The 20,272-nt window shown below is 43.2% G+C and overlaps 2 protein-coding genes across 10 annotated transcripts in view; one reads left to right on the plus strand and one right to left on the minus strand.

Annotated features, from left to right (window-relative positions):
• Positions 1-15,804, plus strand: part of TRIM2 (tripartite motif containing 2) — a 154,635-nt gene extending 138,831 nt beyond the window's left edge. For 7 of the 8 annotated variants that reach the window (XM_085864519.1, XM_085864518.1, XM_085864522.1 and 4 more), the window contains 2 exons: positions 6,373-6,513; positions 13,925-15,804. In XM_085864519.1, the coding sequence (XP_085720645.1) occupies positions 6,373-6,513; positions 13,925-14,077 (294 nt within the window). In that variant the 3' untranslated portion in view covers positions 14,078-15,804. The remainder of the gene's footprint in view (positions 1-6,372; positions 6,514-13,924) is intronic. The other variant, XM_085864520.1, reaches the window with a different exon arrangement.
• Positions 1-20,272, minus strand: part of GATB (glutamyl-tRNA amidotransferase subunit B) — a 234,815-nt gene that overhangs the window by 24,909 nt on the left and 189,634 nt on the right. The window lies entirely within an intron of this gene.

Raw genomic sequence — 20,272 nt, forward strand, 5'->3', positions numbered from 1 at the left:
TACGCACCAATCTACCAGGCAGATTGTCCATTCCAGCACAACAGAGGCATCAGGAAATCCGGGGATGCTTCAAGGAATGTCGAGGCAATACAACAGCTCGGCTGGGCAGGACTTACCTGAACTGGCTAATGGACGTCGGGTTAGGATTTTGAACAGGACACGCACCAGTGGCACGCTGCAATGAACACCGAAGGTTCTGATGTACAGATGTCCCGCTCTTACATCGTACAGATGCCTAATGGGACACAGCTTCGACGAACGAGGGTGCATTTGCGTGAACTAGTCGGATGGTCGTTTTGCCAACACAAAGGATGACCCTACACAACCGACATATCATAGTCCGCCGGTTGATCGACGAGTCCATTTCAACAATGACAACGATCCAGAAAAGGATACTAACGGCTGTTCCGACGATGACAAGAGTACCGAAGAAGCAAGGCAGAACAACTATCAGTACTCGACTGGATCAGGCCGTGTGATTCGAAAACATACTGATATATCGTCATGATGAATAACCTGTGTGATGGGATCACACAAAACTATCGGTTCAGTGTCATTGATGAAATTGCACAAATCTATGTATATTTCAGCATCCTGAGTCACGATAACATTTTATTAGCTTATACTATTATTACCATTTGTTTACTCTGTAGTTTTGATTATTTTGTAGTTGGGTAGTAACGTAATTTCAAGGAAGGGAAGATGTAGTAATTGGGACTACTTGCTGCGAAGGGATTGGCTCGGATGGCGGTGCATGTTACATGGGCCTCGTGTCATCTCCAATAAAGCTCTCAACTGTAGATGTGGCTGGACCATCTTTACAACAAGCTTGAACCGTGGAAACCAAGGCCGACAAGATTATTGGAATCTCCCACGATGAAGCCAGAGTCGATGAGCCTATAACTTTCCTATTGCAGACAGGTTGGTGGTCTCTCTCTCCTCCTCCCCCCCCCCCCCAACCATAGGTTTTTACAGGTCACACACAGTGTACCATTGATCCCTTTCTGTTGAAACTACCCAAATCCAGGATCACTGCTCATCTCCACTCATTTGCTCCTTTTTTTTTTTCTCTGTCCACATCCTCTTCAATCTTATTTTTCCATCCAGGTCTTTTAATTTTTATTCTGTATCCATCTTGTCCACCCATTGCATGTTGTCCCCAACCCCTCATCATCACCCGCATCTCTTGTTTGTCCATCTCCATATATTTTCTCCATCAGCCTTGCTGTTGGCATTTCCTCCTCCTCTGTCTGCTGTTCCTTTGTTACATTACGTCTGTACTGGCTGACTGTACTGTACATCCGTTCACTGTACTGGCTGACTCGCTCTTCTGCGAGCTTTGACTGTCTATACTCATAAAATAAAACCAACAAAAGAACTTCCCATTTATAATTTTATTAACCTCTGCCATCGAAGATGGACGGAGGTTACTGTTTTCACCCCTGTCTGTTTGTTTGTTTGTATGTTTGTTTGTTTGTAGGCACGATAACTCGAGAACGGAAGAAGCTACCAATGTCAAATTACACCACGTGATTCAGGAGGGTGATGGCAAGTGCTGATTAGATTTTGGTCGAAATCGGTCAAAGGTCAAGGTCACAGTGAGGTCAAACATCCAAAACATTCCATTTTTGATGGTTTGGTACAGATAACTCGAGAACAGAAAAAGCTACCAATGTCAAATTACACCACGTGATTCAGGAGGGTGATGGCTAGTGCTGATTAGATTTTGGTCAAAATCGGTCAGAGGTCAAGGTCACAGTGAGGTCAAACATCCAAAAAATGATAAGTCGAGAATGGAAGAAGCTACCAATGTCAAATTACACCACGTGATTCAGGAGGGTGGTGGCTAGCGCTGATTAGATTTTGGTCAAAGGTCAAGGTCACAGTGAGGTCAAACATCCAAAACATTCGATTTTGATGGTTTGGTACAGAAACAACATAGAAACTTCTGGTTTGCATCGCTACCTTCTCTAGAGACAGATTTTATTAGACAAGGTCAGAGGTCAAGTTGACGATTTCGAAAGTACCAGTCTATGACTGCTTGTTATATTGCCAAAACGAAGTTTTTGCAAGATATTTTTTTTTTTTGTTTGTTTGTCTGTAATCACGTATAAAAATTCTGCAGAGCACAGTTATCATCGGAAATTTTTGTAACTTCGCATATCAGAGGCCTATAGAGGTCCCTTTCAGTGCACAAAATTTTGAAGGTCAAGGTCAAGGTCACTTTGGCGCAAATCAGGGGAGTCGACGAAACCCTTATTTTTTGAGTAATTTTGATCAGATCGTCTTCAAACTTCATGGGAATATAGTGCATGGTCTGGCGCTCAGCTGATTAATTTTTGGTGGCGATTGGCCTTGACCTTCATAAGTTTTTTTTTTTATTTTTTGTCTGTAATCACGTTTTAATCACTCTGCAGAGCACAGTTATCATTGGAAAATTTTTTTAACTTCGCATATCAGAGGCCGATCGAGGTCCCTTTCAGCGCATAAAATTTTGAAGGTCAAGGTCAAAGGTCAAGGTCACTGTCGCAAATCAGGGAGTCGACGAAACCCTTATTTTTTGAGTAATTTTGATCGGATCGTCTTCAAACTTCATAGGAATATAGTTCATGGTCTGACGCTCAGCTGATTAATTTTTGGTGGCGATTGGCCTTGACCTTCATGGTTAGCGCCTCAGGTCAAACATATTTGACCCCAAGGTCAAATTTTCAAGTTTTAGGAGCCATATCGTGTCGTACCTCAAATTGAACACCTCGATGAGTGCTTTCTCGATATGTCAAGCTTGAGACATTATGACGTCATTTGGTGACGTTATGAGGAAAAAGCATATTTTTCATGGTTACTCTGTAGAACGATTCTCATCGGAATCTCTCGTAGTCAGATATTCCTCAAGGAGTCGCTCCTGGTGGATAGCAGCTCTATTCACCTCAGTGTGACCTTAAAGAAGTCACACGTGGTCACCTTTTGGCAAGATGGGATTTTATTTGTTTGTTTGTTTGTAGGCACGATAACTCGAGAACGGAAGAAGCTACCAATGTCAAATTACACCACGTGATTCAGGAGGGTGATGGCTCGTGCTGATTAGATTTTGGTCGAAATCGGTCAACGGTCAAGGTCACTGTGAGGTCAAACATAATTCCGTAAATTCACGTGGAGAAATGGAGTATTTTTGCTTCGCTCGACGTTACGAGTTCATTTTAACTTCGATTTTAATTTTGTCTTCGGTTTTTGCGATCGCTTAGGACGCTTAAAACTCGGTTGTCGAAATTCTGGTAAAAATCGGATGTTTTGGAGACGTTTTAAGATTGTATAAAAAATATTTCACTCGACGCGTCACGGGTCGTCCCATGATGCAGTGTGCTCGGGCAGACGCGTCGTTGAGTTACGTAAAGGAATAATTGCGTGGAGAAATGGAGATTTTTGCTTTGGTCGACGTTACGATTTTTGATGGTTTGATACAGAATCATTGTAGAAACTTCTGGTTTGCGTCGCTACCTTCTCCAGAGACAGCTTTTATTAGACAAGGTCAAGTTGACGATTTCGGAAGTACCAGTCTATGACTGCTTGTTTGTTTGTAGTCACGATAACTCGAGAACGGAAGAAGCTACCAATGTCAAATTACACCACGTGATTCAGGAGGGTGATGGCGAGAGCTGATTAGATTTTGGTCAAAATCGGTCAAAGGTCAAGGTCACAGTGAGGTCAAATATTCGATTTTTGATGGTTTGGTACAAATAACTCGAGAACGGAAGAAGCTACCAATGTCAAATTACACCACGTGATTCAGGAGGGTGATATCTCGCGCTGATTATATTTTGGTCAAAATCGGTCAAAGCTCAAGGTCACAGTGAGGTCAAACATCGAAAAAATGATAACTCGAGAAAGGAAGAAGCTACCAATGTCAAATTACACCACGTGATTCAGGAGGGTGGTGGCTAGCAATGATTAGATTTTGGTCAAAATCGGTCAAAGGTCAAGGTCACGGTGAGGTCACACATCCAAAACATTCGATTTTTCATGGTTTGGTACAGAATCATCGTAGAAACTTCTAGTTTGCGTCGCTACCTTCTCGAGAGACAGCTTTTTTAGACAAGGTCAGAGGTCAAGTTGACTATTTCGTAAGTACCAGTCTATGACTGCTTGTTACTTACGAAATCTTTAGATTTCGTAAGTATATTGATGCCTTCCGTTTCTGTTTGTTTGTTTGTAGACACGATAACTCGAGAACGGAAGAAGCTACCAATGTCAAATTACACCACTTGATTCAGGAGGGTGATGGCTAGTGCTGATTAGATTTTGGTCAAAATCGGTCAAAGGTCAAGGTCACAGTGGGGTCAAAAATTCAATTTTTTTATGGTTTGGTACAGAATCATGGTGGAAACCTCTGGTTTGCGTCACTACCTTCTCCAGAGACAGCTTTTATTAGACATAGTCAGAGGTGAAGTTGACGATTTCGTAAGTACCAGTCTATGACTGCTTGTTTGTTTGTGTTTGTTTGTAGGCACGATAACTCGAACGGAAGAAGCTACTGATGTGGATTTTTTTAACCCACCTTGTTGTGATCGTTGTCCTCCTGAAGGATTCTAACTGGTCGATTGTGGAATCCTATTTGACTTCAGACAGAGTTTAACGTTTGTCCGATTTGATTATAAAACCCTACAAAAAACCCTATCGACACTGATAAAACTGATGTCCACACAAGTCCTTCCTTGTGAAACAATTTATTTCCTAATTATACACCATACACTTCTCACCTTTGTACAATGAACTTAAGAATCCCCATTTGATTGCAATATTATTTGGTTCTATTTCATTTATTCTTATTTTAGTTAACAGTTAGACCAACCCGATTCAATTCACTTCTACATTACATCAGAGAGTTTTATTCTAACTTGGTACTTGGTCAGTTCCAAGGAGTACGAGCCACTGAGAAACTATACTTCCTCACGTGCTCGTACTCCAAACTTTTAGATTTCAAAGCATTTTATACTTCCATGAGAGAGAGGTTGGTGGATATTCACCCAGACTGTAGACGTGTCTTTTAGACGAAAAGCCACTTCGTACATTTTCTAAGCAAAGGTTCATTTATCAGCTCGGTCACTCTGCTCCAGAACAACACATTTCTTATCATTTAGGGCAAAAGTCTTTTGGCCAGAAATGACAGCCAAATCAACTTGCAGCATAAAAGTTACATTTCTGAAACTCCATTTGTTGCAATTTAAAATACATTAATATAAATTTTTCCCCCACACTACCAATGTCAAATTACACCACGTGATTCAGGAGGGTGATGGCTAGCGCTGATTAGATTTTGGTCAAAATCGGTCAAAGGTCAAGGTCACAGTGAGGTCAAACATAATCCCGTAAATTCATGTGGAGAAATGGAGTATTTTTGCTTCGCTCGACGTTTCGAGTTCGTTTTGTCTTCGATTTTTGCGATCGCTTCGGACGCTTAAAACTCGGTTGTCGAAATTCTGGTAAAAATCGGATGTTTTGGAGACGTTTTAAGATTGTATAAAAAATATTTCACTCGCACGTCATGGGTCGTCATGTGATGCAGTGCGCAATTTCGTAAATTCATGTGGAGAAATGGAGTATTTTTGCTTCGCTCGACATTACGAGTTCGTTTTAACTTCGATTTTAATTTTGTCTTCGGTTTTTTGCGATCGCTTAGGACGCTTAAAACTCGGTTGTCGAAATTCTGGTAAAAATCGGATGTTTTGGAGACGTTTTAAGATTGTATAAAAAATATTTCACTCGACGCGTCACGGGTCGTCACGTGATGCAGTGCGCTCGAGCAGACCTGTCGTTGAGTCACGTAAAGGTTATTCCCTGTGTTCCTGTCACTAATTCTGGGTGGGAAGACTCAGAAACATTGCGTTTTTACCAAAGCAGGAAAATTCTATTTTCTTTCAACGCAAGCGTACAATTAAACTTTTCTTTTTATATTGATCATACAAATGGGGAACATCACTGGCTTTACAATCACTTGTTTGAAATAACTCTCTGATAACCAATATTTTTATATGTCACTGATGTTTTGCATGTCAATCCTTCGTCAGAGCTTCCTCTGGCGGTTAGTATGCTTATCTTTGTTAACTCAGTCGTATAAACTTATCATTTGAAGTGTCCACTGATGCAGACCGACATGAGTATTGACAAAGTCTCCATTCCTCCATTTTAATTTCATTCTTTCCATTTGATATTAGCAATACTTATTATTATTCATTACGAATATCAACAATACTTATTATTGGTCATTACTAATATCAAATGAAACAGTAATATTAGTTATTACTTGCTCTCAACAATGAACATCTGAGAAGGTCGATTGATTAAAATTATGGAAGTCATGTGTGACAATTCTCACAGGTGTTTACATCTGACGGAGAGTTCCTGCTCAAGTTTGGCTCTAACGGTGAAGGTAATGGACAGTTCAATGCACCAACAGGTGTGGCTGTGGACTCCTTGGACAACATTATTGTGGCTGACTGGGGAAACAGCCGTATTCAGGTACCACAATTGTCAGTTTACATCTTCAGTCACTCAACTTTCACTGATCATACTTCATCAGTACCTTTGCTAAAGCATGTACAGGTGGTGAACAAAAAATTGGAAACACAAATGTAGTGTCACTTAATATGGCGTTGGGCCACCATGTGCGGTCAGTACGGCCTGAATGCACCATAGTGTTGAGTCTACCAGCGTCTGTAATTCTGCAGGAGGGATGCGACACCATTCTTCCACGAGAAAGTCAATCATCTCACACCTGTTTGATGGAGGTGGAAAACGCTGTCTCAGGCATCGTTCCAGAATATCCCATAAATGCTCGTTTGGGTTCAGATCTGGTGACCGAGAAGGCCATGACGTATGAATATCAGTATCATGCTCATCAAACCATTGGGCGAGCACACATGCTTTTTCGTTGCAGCCATGAAAGCCACAATTATGGGCAACCAGGCCTGTGCAGCATTTTTATACATGACCTTAAGAATGCTGGGATGTTATTTGCCACACCTGTGTGGAAAACATTGCTTTGGGTCCCTCATTTACTCAGTTGTTTCCATCTTTTTTGTCCACCACTTGTAGTTGCAGCAGCTCTGAGATAAACTGGGCATGTTTCCCATGTTTAGTGTGGATACAAATAAGCACCCCGTTATGTAAATACATTGCTGTAAAAGTGTAACGAGAGAAAATATTGTGTATGTTTCATACAACATGAGAATACCATGCCTCAAATCCGAGAAAACAACCATCAGAACAGTTTTGCATGATGGATGAAATCAACAGTATTAGTTAGGTTCCCTGTGTCCATAATTTGACGTTCGTTGGAATTTTTTGGAGAGTAGCTAACCCCAACATTTTTGGAAAGCTTAAACAATACCAAAACAGAAAATCCATGTTTCACATTTTTTCAATGCATGTAATGTGGTCAAATAGGTCGTTTTGGGGTAAACCCCGTTTTTTAAATTTCAGCTCTGAAAATTCAGAATTAATCGCAAGCAAGCAACTGATGATGCATAATTGTTAACTAGAGGACAGTTCTTAATATAGAATACATATATCTGTATTTTGAGCAATGGTTGCCATGGAAACAGCTATCATTTTGTCAAATTACCATTTATTTAATGTATTGCTTTCAAATCTTGAAACAAGTAATGCATGAATATGGTGATCAGTGAAATGTACTTAATGTCAAATATGAGTTTGTAGCCAATTGGCATCACTGTCTCTAATGTCACTCATCATTGCCATCGTCATCATCACTATCGTGGTCATGCCGTTCAATGTTTGAGTCCTCGTCATTCTCACACGAAGTGCTGCACATGCAAAGATCGGTGCATGTTAAGCTCTTGGCCCTGCAGGAACATCTCTGTGATGAACATTCTGTCTTGCACTGGCACCTTATCTCGATAATTGCCTTTGGTGCAGGGAGAATGTCTGTTGTTGTCGGTTTGAGTTGACCACTCATGTCCTTGTGGAAGCCATTCTTTAATGGATCAAGAAATGTTTGCTGAGAAATTGCTGCTTGACCCCAAACATATGTCTGGATATGTACCCGCATGATATGCTGCCTCAGAGCACCGACAGTTGGTGGTAACTTGTCATTCTCAGCCATGTTCTTACAGAAGAGATGCCACCGAAGTTCAGGGATGCTGGTAATATTGACACCACTTGGACAATAACCTGAACAGACAAATCTTGCTAAAGTTGTGTATAGGTCCTCTGACAGTTCAGCATCCTTACAGAGCATAGCAAAGGCATCTAGCATGTCGTCATCGGCCTTCAAGTAGCACTGGAACCACTTTGCCTTACCATGTCGAGCGAACCGCTCAGTATTATCGGCACCTGTGAATGCGTGGAAGGCTGGCAATGCCTGGGCTCTCTCCTCACCTAGGGCCTTCTAGATTGGCTCGATTTTGACAATGCTAGATGCCATTGAGATAGATGTGTGTCTTGGCAGGAGATGAAAGTTTGCTCTGGCAAGAACCAGAACATCCATATCAGGTGAGAATATCGTCAGCTCATGAATGTCAAATCTATCATACGTGATACAGCATATAAAACTCGGGCTGTGCCTATGTCTCGGGCCATATCAAGGGCACAAATAACATTCATCACCATAAAAAGCAAACAGATGAGAAAAACAACATCCTTATTTTCTTTGACTAATTTATTGACCTAAACTGATGTGATTTAAACGGAAGATGCGGGTAAATGTCGCAATGATAGAACTTTATTAGAATCCAAAATAAAAACCACTACTAAGACGTAAAATTACCTGAATAAAATAAAAGCAGAGATGAGTGGGAAATCAACAATATGCGCTAACTACATGCCAGTCAACTAAATAGAAACTCCAAATAGACTCCCTCTGTAATTCCAACCCCCGGGCACAAAGCTAACCTAATCCTATCCTATTATACAGCAGTTAATCTAATGGAACAAAATACGTCAGTGACTGATGACATTGATGGTGACTTTCTTTCTGGATAAATGAAAGCACGAACCAGCACATAAGGACATATTTAAAGATCAACCCAAAATAATAGAAAAAGGATAAACACATAGCTCTAACATGACGACTGCGCGACTTCCAACTCCTAGCCTAACAGGAAACGCAATTAAAACCTCCAACCCCGTGGCCATTCAAACCATAATCCTACCCCATACAGAAGAACATAAAATGACAAAAAGGTACATCCGCCTCTAAGGCTATCACAAATTACCGAAAAAAGGAAGAAAGCTGTTGAAAACCGAATGTGATGAAACGAAGCTCCGAAGTAAACTGTCATGAATAAATCGAGAATAAACGAAGCGAACTGAAAATGACGTCATAGTGCTGCACGTGCTTGGACGCGCGCCGCGTCACATCACGACGTCATGCCACGCCCAGCAACCGTAACCTGAGGCAATGGCATGGCATCGCGACGTGGCGTCACCTATATTCCCTACAAGATCACACTTACAATACATCAAACTACAAAAACTTAAAATCAAACGTTTTACTACTGAAGGTGACAAAACCTTCTGATATTGAACAACAGACACAACAATGTTTCATTGCACAGATGGCCGTTTCCATGGCAACCAACTGTTCCAATACTTGAAAATCATAATACTTATGTGTAAGTTAGTCATGGTCACTATATTTAACAATTATTTTGGCCATCCAATGGAAAATATAATTTAAAAAAAAAAAAATATATATATATATATATATATATATATTTAAAAATGGCAATTCCACTCCAAAAATGCTGTTTCCATGGCAACCGACAGTCAAAATGCAACATTTTATTATCTTATAAAATCCATTGTTGGCCATTTAACAGTAATCCATCATCAGTTGGTTAATTTGTATTGTTTCAGATTTTTTTTTTAAATTGGAATTCAAAAAAAGCGTTTTTCACCCCAAAACGACCTTTCCAAACATTTAAAAAATGTGAAACATCATTTTTTTATTAAAATAGATTTTAAACTTCTCAAAAATCTATAGGTTTGCAACTCTCCAAAAAATTCCAACGAAATTACACAAGGAACCTGACTCTATGTTCATCGAAGTATGCTAACTACCATGGGAAGCAAGAGGAAACTGATGTTTCGGGCATTAACCCTTCTTCAGATCAAAAGATCCTCACCCCATTTAAGGCTGTTTAGCTCTTGCTCTGAAGAAAGGTTAATATCTGAAACGTCAACTTCTCCTTTGCTTTGCACAGAGATTAGCAGAGCTGTCGTTCTCCTTGTCTGTTGATGTAGAATGTAGATCGACACTAGTTCATCATTCCACAATTTTTTCACTAATCTAATGTTTTGTTTGTAACAAAGATTATTTACTCAGTGTGGTGAACCAATGAACAGTTCACCATTGAATTATTGAGGAAGGCGTAGTAACAACAAGCTCTGGAAATATTAATGAAATAATTTTAATGAAAAGTCCTCTGCCAGCATTTAGAACTACAACGGCACTCGGTAGAGTGCATACGTCTGCCAGGCTGAACAGTTGGTTAAGTGAGAATGCATGGGGTGAACAAGATGGATACAGATGGAAACTTGGAAGATTAACGAGGGTATGAAAGATCATGGTTTGGGATTGGGGACAATCTGAGATGGTGGAAAACAGTTGTCTTGAAGACATCGACAGCAGAATGCGATTGAAGGGAATGTGGAAGTTGATTCCACAGGTGGGGGGGAAAAAGAGGAACAAATGAGTGGAGGTGAGCAGTGATCTTGGATTTAAGTTGTCTCACCAGAAGGAGGTTGATGGTGGACCGTGTGTGCGCCCTGCAGAAACCTGGGGGAGGGGGTACAAAGTAGAGAAAGAGCAAAAGGTGCAATACCAGAAATGAGGTGGTAGAAGACAGAGATACCACCGACCTGTCGGTGAAAGTGAAAAGCCTAGAGATTCAGCTTCATCGTGGAAGATTCCAATAATCTTGAAGGTCTTGGGTTTCACTGCATCAAGCTGAGCAAGATGGGCATGGAAGCCAGCCCAGAAGGGAGAGCAGTACTCCATCGAGCTGCGGATGACGGCTTTGTAGGTGGATCAGAGTTCAGGTGTGCATAGGAAACATTTGTATGACTGAGGATGGCCAGTCGGTGGCTGGCTTTGGAGGCCAACTTTGAAATATGGTTTGCCCAAGAATGATCACAGCTGATATGATCAGAATGATCAGACCCCGGAGTTTGAATGACTGAACCTCCTCAAGAGGATTGTTAAGAAAGTAGAAAGGAGGGTTTACCAGAGGTTCCTTTGAGTGTGTGAAATGTGTCATGATTGAAAGATGTTTTCCAAGTGTTTGACCAGCTTCAGCTTTTTGAAAGTCTGAAGAGAGGGAAGAGGCAGCAGCCTGCCTGTCTGAAGGATGAGAGATGTCACGGCAGAGGGTGAAGTCGTCAGAAAATAGATAGAGAGGATTCTCCAGAGAGTCGGATAGATAATTAATGAATATCAGGAATAGGATTTGGCCCAGAACACTGCCTTGGGGTACTCCAGCCTTGGCAGGGAGAGGAGATGAAAGGATTCCGTTGAGTGCCACACGTTGGCTACGAGAGTAGAGGAAGTCAGAAAGCCATGTGTGGCGTTGGCCTTGGATGCCATAGGCAGAGAGTTTGGAGAATACTGTGATGATGAATTTCATGATATTGCTGAAGATTGGAAGTAAGTTGATCGGCCTCTAGTTCTGGAGATCAGTTTCTGCACCTTTTATATATCGTGCAGTGGTGTTGGTGGATTTCCAAGCAGATGGAAGATGACAGCGCAAACGACAGGGTGAAAATGGCAGAAAGAGCATTGCAAGAGCAGCAGAGCAGCAGAGCAGGTTTTTAGGACACGTGAGCTGACACTGTCGTGTCCAGTAAGCAGAGTCAGAGCCATGGTTGAAAGAACCTTCTCTCCCCTCTCGGGTGTGAAAGACACAGAGCCCAGTTGCAGTTCGATACGACAGGGAAGGGTGGGTACTGAGAATGAGGGGTTGGGCATACAAGACATGGAATCGAACACAGAATTGAGGCATTCGGCCTTCTTCCGAGCAGTCAGTTGTGGTACCATTTGAAGAGAGGAAAGGGATGGAAGGGGAGCATCCTTGAGATACACACTGAAGACACCATCAGGTTTTAGAGGAGGGAGACAAGTTTGAATGTTCATTCTTGAGGTTGGACAGATGTTGGTTTCTGGTTTTCTTGAGAGTGCAAGTTTCAGACTTTTTAGAATACACCGAGATTGCTGTCGGTTGGATTAGCCTTCCAGGAAGAGAAGATAAATTGATAAATCCTGTCAGAGCAGCTGCCTCACCACAGGATTCAGTGTACCATGGGCAGAAAGAGGGGTAGCATAATTGAAGATGAGATGGGATGAATCTGGCCATGAGAAACAGAGCAAGTTTCTGCGGAAGAATTCCCAGGCTGTGTTAATGTCGGGGGCGGTAGATATGGGAGATCAGTCCTGAAGGGAGATGGACTGGTCTCCCAAATCTACTGCTCCAATGCTTTGTTGCTTGCAGTCCCTGCCAATCTGCTTGAGTGAAATGCCAGACTCGCAGGTGTTGAGGCCACTCTCTGAAAATAGCCAGAGAGATGTTGACTTTCAGAAGCATATGATGAGATGAACCAATTGGAGCAAAGGAAGAGCACGAGATATTTGTGGGAAAGTTAGTCATCACCAAGTCCAGAAGGGAAGATTTGCCATTGGGAGAAATCCAGGTTGGAAAGTCTACAGATTGAGTCAGTCCCGTGGAGTCACGGAAGTCCTTTGCTGAAGTGTCATGGCTGGTGAGAGAGGTACTAAACCAACACCCAGCCAAGTTGCATGGTGACAATTGAAATCACCACATATGAGGAAGAGAGTTGGGATTAGTGGTTAGAAGTTTTCCATGTTTTCTGAGAAAGATGTATTGGCCCCCTTCCAATCACGCCATTTTAAAGCCTTTTTCCCTGAGCATAAGATCGAGTTGAGGAAATACAGATGAAGCAGGATACTGGGAATATACCCAGGACAACAGCGAGATCGCAAAATACACTTTGTATCTGAGGGGTGGCTGTTCAGGCCTTGAGCAATACGAAACGAATGAAATGAGTAGCACAAAACAACGATGGAATTAACGTGAAAGAGTTCACAGGATACGACACAAACACCTCGATGAAGACACAACATAACAACACGATGAAACTGGTTCGGAAAACTCATGTTTGAGGTGTAAACGAGAATCTCACATTTCACCACACCTGGAAACCCCCCACCCCCAACCGGAAGTGTTCTCTCACAAGGAATTTACTTTTTTTTTATCCCATTGATCGGTCGGATCTGCATCTGGACTTTCACCAAAATCGAATTGGCTTGGTCTTGTCACTTACCCAACCTATCCAGAAAGTTTCGTCCGGGTCCTTCCATAATCTTTTGAGATATCATGCTCACAGATAGACAGACAAACAGGGATGGAAACAACCTCCATCTACCTTTGGTGATGGAGGTAATAAAAACATTGAACACCTTCGTAAAAGTTGACGCAACATGTGCCGCACTGATATTGCACAGTGGACACTATCGAGTCGGCAAGTCATTTTTCATGTGCAAGAACTACCCATCATTGTTGAGGGCCCTTCCCACCTGTGAGATCATTATCTGTGTACACGTGTTTCTGGCTACTCGGCCTTAATCAGCACGTAGCTGATGCTCCTTTCACAAGTGACCTGATCTCACCCTTTGAGGTTTTTGAGGTGGAGGTAGAGACGTCCCGCCACACTCCCCTCTCGAGGCGGACACCGGAACCCAAGTGACACACGAGACAGACGTTGCTGCTTACATTCTATTAGAGAGTACCTACCAGTCAATGTGTCTCATATTCTCGTTCGTAGCAACGGACCGTGCACAGCAAGTTTTGTTTGCTTGAGTAACAATGTTTTTCTTCTCTCATCCATGCTTTAGGTTTTTGACAGCTCTGGATCTTTTCTGTCCTACATTAACACTTCAGCCGACCCACTGTATGGTCCACAGGGCTTGGCTCTCACCTCCGATGGTCACGTCATTGTGGCAGACTCTGGAAACCACTGTTTTAAAATCTATCGCTATCTGCAGTAGTTTTGATATTCTTCTACAGTGCTCGCCACTTCGAGGTAGCATGCAATCTTGTGCTTCTTACCATTCTGCACACATCATCACTCTTCTTGCTTTGTTCATGCTCTGTAAGATTATAACCTCAGCTAAGTCATTTGAAAACTTTGCACTATGAATGTGTTGGTATGTCTTTTTTATGACACTAACACGTACTGCTGCATATGAAATGATATGAAATGAAATTGTGTGTGTGTGTGTGTGTATGTATGTGAATCAGTCGCACAAACATTACCATGAGTATTTGGGAAGTGAAGAAAGTTGGAGTTATTTATTCACAACCATTTCTAATAAGGTGTTGATCTACGTTTCATCACAAGTATAGCTCGTATTCTGTCACTCACACTTTGTACCCAGATTTTGGTCGAGATCTTCCATTATGGCGTCGTCCGATGTTTTGAGGCTCATCAGACTCGATTTTGCCAACATCATTGGCCTCGTTTTCCAAGATATCCTGTCTTCAATTGCCTCGAGAAATTTCCCAGTCGACCCGGAAGGGTCCGTTGCAGTGAAAGTACTGCAAACCTCTGGTAGCTGTTAATTATTCGATGTTGAAAGTTATTCATCTCTGTCATGTTATCTCAATTACAAGTGTTTTGATACCAACAACGCACCTTGTAAATTACACACAGCCAGCAGGTTTATCAGGTTGCTTTCAAGTTTGGATGGGCTGTCCTAATACTTTTGGTAATTGTGTGCATGCATGCATGATGTGTACACCTCGACTTTGACACTGTTACTAGATTTGTAGCTTGAGGTGTCCACAAAAAAGAGCATCACCAACAGGACAATATGGCTGTACATGAGAGCTAATTGCTTAATCCGTCATGCTCCACGTACATAATGCCACCTGATGCCGAGGTCCAAAAAAGGTCCCGGGGCTCCGTTCAGACTCTGGGTATGGAATCCCACTTGATTGCAAGGTCTGTGAAAAGGTCTTGGGGCCCCGTTTTGGATCCACAGAGAGGATCCCACCTGATGCCAGGATTCACAAAAAGGTCCCGGGACTCCGTTCGACTCCAGACGGGATCTACGATGAGGTTCCAAGGCCCTGTTTGGGATCCAGTGAAAATGCAGAAGGCTCGTCGTCGTTGCTCACGTTCTCACCTTTTGTTCGGTGTATCTTTGTGTTGTGTAGATATTATCTAAATTATTGAATTTGTTTACATATTTTGTTTTTCGTCGTAGTGCCGGCAGAGTGTAATTCGGAAGATGAGTAAATAGATAAATCGATTTCTCTCAAACATCATATAAAGTGCTCGTGTATTAATTAAATGTGATTTGAAAGGACATGAACGTTTCATCGAAACCTTTGGATGTTTCAAGCCGACGAGATGGAATTTCGGTTTTTGTAAAGGATTGTTATGAATGTCCTGGATATGCTTTTTATATTTAAATAGCAAGTTTGGAAATTAAATTTAACCATTTGCCACAGTATAATAAATGGTAAGGTAAGATGCAGTTAAATTGTGACCTTGTTTTATATTATTTGTACATAGTCTCAGTTGATGTTGGCTCAACCGCAGGTATGAAGGGACACAAGGTGCTTTGAAAGCGATACTGTGGCTCTGCACATTAGATTCAGGTTTTATTTTAGTGTTCCTAAGAATGTTCACATCGTTGTGTAGTCGAGCTCTTTTGAAATCCTATACTTTCTGGACGATGTGATAAAGCATCTCGGTATTATCCCATCATTGCATGTTTCCCTCTGCTTGCTCGAACCGTCTCCTTCCTTCCTTTGTTTCCGACAATGCCATGCACTGGCAAGTTTGCACACCACACTCTTTATTCTGCTACGAGTGCTCCCGTTTCCTCGTCGGCACATCCCACCAATTTTAAAAATGGGTCACGTTACTTGGCACGCTTCGAGGATTGTGCTGTTCGGAGGATGGGAAGGGGGCACACAAATGTGACTTTTAAGCATTTGCTTCCATGGCTTCCTTATTGTTCTTTAAAATATTATTTTTGGTTTGTGTTGTTTTATTTATTTATTAAAGATGTTTGTTGCTTGAACACCTACAGTTCCGTAACACTTTAACCCTCATATTTTTGAGAAACAAGGACATGGGCGGGATCGATGAGCGGAAAATTTGATTGGCCATGATGATGTAAAATGCTGTAATAGTTTTTTTGTGGAAGTCCTGCTAAGTGGAAAGGTTTTGAAAGTGCCAAAAAGGTGATTTGTTTTCTACAGGATTCAATTATATAATTTAAATCTTTATTTTATTTCAATTTAAAGGTTGTAGAAAAAAAGCAAAAAAAAAAACAATTCTGGAAGTTTCCCGCCATTGATGCAGTGGCTTTTCCACCACCTTAAACACGTTACATTAGTTCTTTATGCCTGTTGTTTATGTCCTTTATGATGTCCTTAAAAACAGCAAGTTTCCTGTTTGAAATGGTTCTCAATTTTACTTGACTGCCAGACAGAGTACAAATATTTTCACATGCACAATCGATGGGGACAAATTCAGGACCAAAGTACTGAATGGAAAACTTGTCTTCCTATTCATGGACTGATTTGTGTTCAAAATTTAACATATGGTTAAAAGAAGTTGTTCCTCCATCATAAACTGAGGTTTGTGGAGGGACACGCGTGCGCGCGCACACACACACACACACGAAGGAGGTGGATTAACGGGGGTAGAAAATATCGTGGTTTTGGATGGGGCATTATATGAGATGGTGAACAGCTGTTTTGAAGACCAGGAGAGAGGAGTGAGATTGAAGAGTGAGTGGGAGTTTTTTTCCAGAGGTGGGGAGAAAGAAGAATGAAAGAGTGAAGGTGAGCAGTCAATCTTGATTTTGGTAGTTTTACCAGACGGGGGTTACTGGGGGGGACCTTTCAGTGCCCCGTGGAAATATGGGGGTGGGGGGGAGGGAGAGACAGATCAGGGGAGGTGAGTCCAGAGAAGACACTGGCAAAGACAGAAAGCCTACTGGCCTGCCTGTAGTGAGAGTGAGAGATCCAAAGACTCAGCATCATAGTGGGAGATACCAATGATCCAAAATGCCTGGGTTTCCACAGCGTGAAGCCGAGACAGGTGAGAGGTGGAAGCACCACCTCATAGGCTGCGGATGGAAGCTTTGTAAGTGGTCAGGAGCTCAGGTGTGCCAAAGAAGGACGTTGCACGACGCAGGATTCCCAGTCGGAGAATGGCTTTGAAGCCCAGCTTCGAAATGTGGCTTTCCAAGGAAAGATCATGGCAGATAGTGCGGCCAGAAGCTTGAAAGAAAGGACTTCTTCCAGAGGATTGTTGAGAAAGATGGAAGGGTGGGGGGGGGGGGCAATCCATACAGTCCTTTCGGAGAGACATAGTGAGAATGTGAGATTTGTCCTGATTGAAAGACATGTTCCAAGTGTTGGATCAGTTTGTAATTTTATCCAGATCTGCAGGGAGTGAAGGTCTGAGGGATGACAGATGGTACGGTTGCCAATCTTAGGGATGCTTGTGGTAACGCAAAGCGTGCCTGGAGCCGGCGGCGGGGGTGCCGGGAAGAGTTTTCTTTTCTTCGTGAAGGGACGGGCGCCCTGGAATGGGTTTTACCCGAGATAGGGGCCCGTGGCCTGCAGAGCGTCGCGGCTCCTGCGACATCCCCTCGCCGCCCCTTGAAAATCCAGGTGCGATGACTGAATCTCGCTCTGGGTCGTACCCACATCCACAGCAGGTCTCCAAGGTGAACAGCTTCTGGTGCGATGGAACAATGTGGGTAAGGGAAGTCAGCAAGCCGGATCCTTAACTTCGGGACAAGGATCGGCTCTGAGGGCTGGGTCGCTCGAGCCGGGGCGCGAAGCGGTGTACGGGAACGCGCTCGCGATCGGGCGAGCCTTCGTTTCCTGGGTTTGCGGGGCTCCCGCACCGTCGCCCAGTCCTCCGGCGCCACGCGGCGTGACGTCGGGTTCTACCGCCGGCATAGACTGTGCATTCGGCCACGCCGTTCGCTTCCCCCATCCGGGGCGGTGTGTCGGTCAGGGCTGTCCTGCCCCTCCTCCCCCCCCCCATGCGGGCATCTATCCCCCCCGTTCTCGAGCGCTCCTCGTGGCGCGTGGCGACCCGCTGTCGCATCTCCGTCACGGTCTCTCCCCCCTCCTTGTGGGGTGCAGCGGACTTTGCGGCGGGGGCGTGGCCGTGGCACGTCGTCCGCGCATCCCATCAGAGGTCGAACGTGTGGCTCTGGAAGGGGGAGCGTCTGGGCGGGGGGCGGGTGAGATGCTTTGGCCGGTATTCTCCCCCTCTCGCCATCCTGGGCATGGTTGCGTGATGGCGCACGCCTCTCCGCCGGCGGGCCCGCACCCTCTTGCGGTGCGTCGGTTTGGGGCGACCTGGGTCGGATCGGCCCGGCGGCGGTCCCGGAGCATGAGGACTTTTGCGAACGTGAGCCGTTGCCTCCCCGTGGAGCGGGATAAGAGTGAAGAAGCTGCTGCTTGCCGATCTGAGGGATGACAGATGGTACGACAGAAGGTGGAGTGATCAGCAAAGAGATGAGGATTTTCCAGAGAGTCGGAGAGATCATTGATGAAAACCAGAAAAAGAACAGGGCTCAGACCGCTGCCTTGAGGAACTCCAGCCTGGACAGGAAGAGGGGATGAAAGAACTCCATTTGGGGCCACACGTTGACTGCGACAGGAGAGGAAGTCTGCGAGCCATGAGTGGAGATGGCCTTGGATATCATAGGAAGAGAGTTTGGTGAGCAGAGAAGGGTGCCAGACGGCGTCAAAATCACGCGATATGGCTCTGCTTTCATGTCTGGCATTGAGGACCTCCATCCATTGTTGGGAGAGCAGAAGCAGAATATCCAGGGTCGAGTTACCTGGTCTGAATCCAAGTTGATGATTGGAAACCAGGCCATTGGAGAAGAAGGCTGTGAGGAGGCTAGGTGCAATGTGATTGGCTCCTGGTAAGAATGAATGTTTAGGCTTATTAAAAGCTGATATTCGAAATCTAATTCCATATTTTACGAATGGAACTCATGGCCTCAATAATTTTGTGAATTTCGAGTGAAATCGGGGGGAAAAATAGGAAAAAGCGATTTCTTTTTTTCCCTAATGCGATATAATTAAATAACAAGGTCCGTTGAACGTGGGGTAAAATGGCAATAAAATTCATTTTTTCACTCTTTCCAAGTAAAGGTAATTATTGTATGCCTGATTTAGCGATATTTTTGGATTCAGATTAGACTTTTTTAATGTTGCAGGTCTACAAGAGTTTTGTGCTGCTGCTGCTGCTGCTGCTGTTTGTTTGGTTGTTGTTGTGTTCTTGCTGGGGGGTCTATTTTTTGAAATGAGCACCCCTTGGTCATACATCTGATGGACCACACCCACATCTCTTTCTGCCACCACAGCATCGAGACAAAATGATATGGCTGGCATCTTCGTTTTCTGGTGGGCCTAACGCATTTGACTTGTCGGCCTCTACTGTTTTCCATTGGCTTTGTTGAGGTAGAATGTTACTCACGATGAATGACCCCAAAAATCTAATTTGTCGAATACATTTTTTTAGTAATTAGGTTTAATCAAAGCCATTAATATGCACTTCCTCCGAGCACCAGCGCGAGTGCACCAATTACCCGGAGGGGTAGCACGGCAGAAAAGCCTTAAGATCAATAATATATGTCCCATACATTGTTTAACAGGTAAAACCAAGTACTTGCAGGGTCAGTGCTATTCAATCCTGTTGTCATTTTGAAGAATTTGGGGGGGGGGGGGCTGAACTGAACTGAACTCCTTACACACTGAACCACCTCCTTACACACACACTAAGGAATGGGGTCAAGGATCATTTAGTCTTTCCTATTTTTGACCACGACATACAGTTGTAGTCAAAAATATTGGCACCCTCACCCTTTTTCCAAATAATGCATCATTTCTTCCAGAAAACTGTTGAAATTGAAGAATCTTTTGGTATCCACAATTGTATTTCTTTGGTTTGCAGTGGAACTAAACAAAAAAAGATGAAAAAATTACTAAATCTTCCACACAGAAATCCTAAATGGCTCGGACAATATTATTGGCACTTTTAGAAGTTGTAAGAAACAATTACATTTCAAGCAGGTGATTCTCCTTTACTTTGGAATTGAACTCACCTGTGGTGAGTTGCAGGTGCCTGCAATATAAAATTCACTCATTCTGCTTTTTTATGTCACTGTGTGGTCTGCAATGAGCAT

The sequence above is a fragment of the Eptatretus burgeri genome, chromosome 18 (assembly GCF_056783735.1).
Source record: "Eptatretus burgeri isolate ZD-2024b chromosome 18, Ebu_testis_v1, whole genome shotgun sequence".
Classification (NCBI taxonomy): domain Eukaryota; kingdom Metazoa; phylum Chordata; class Myxini; order Myxiniformes; family Myxinidae; genus Eptatretus; species Eptatretus burgeri.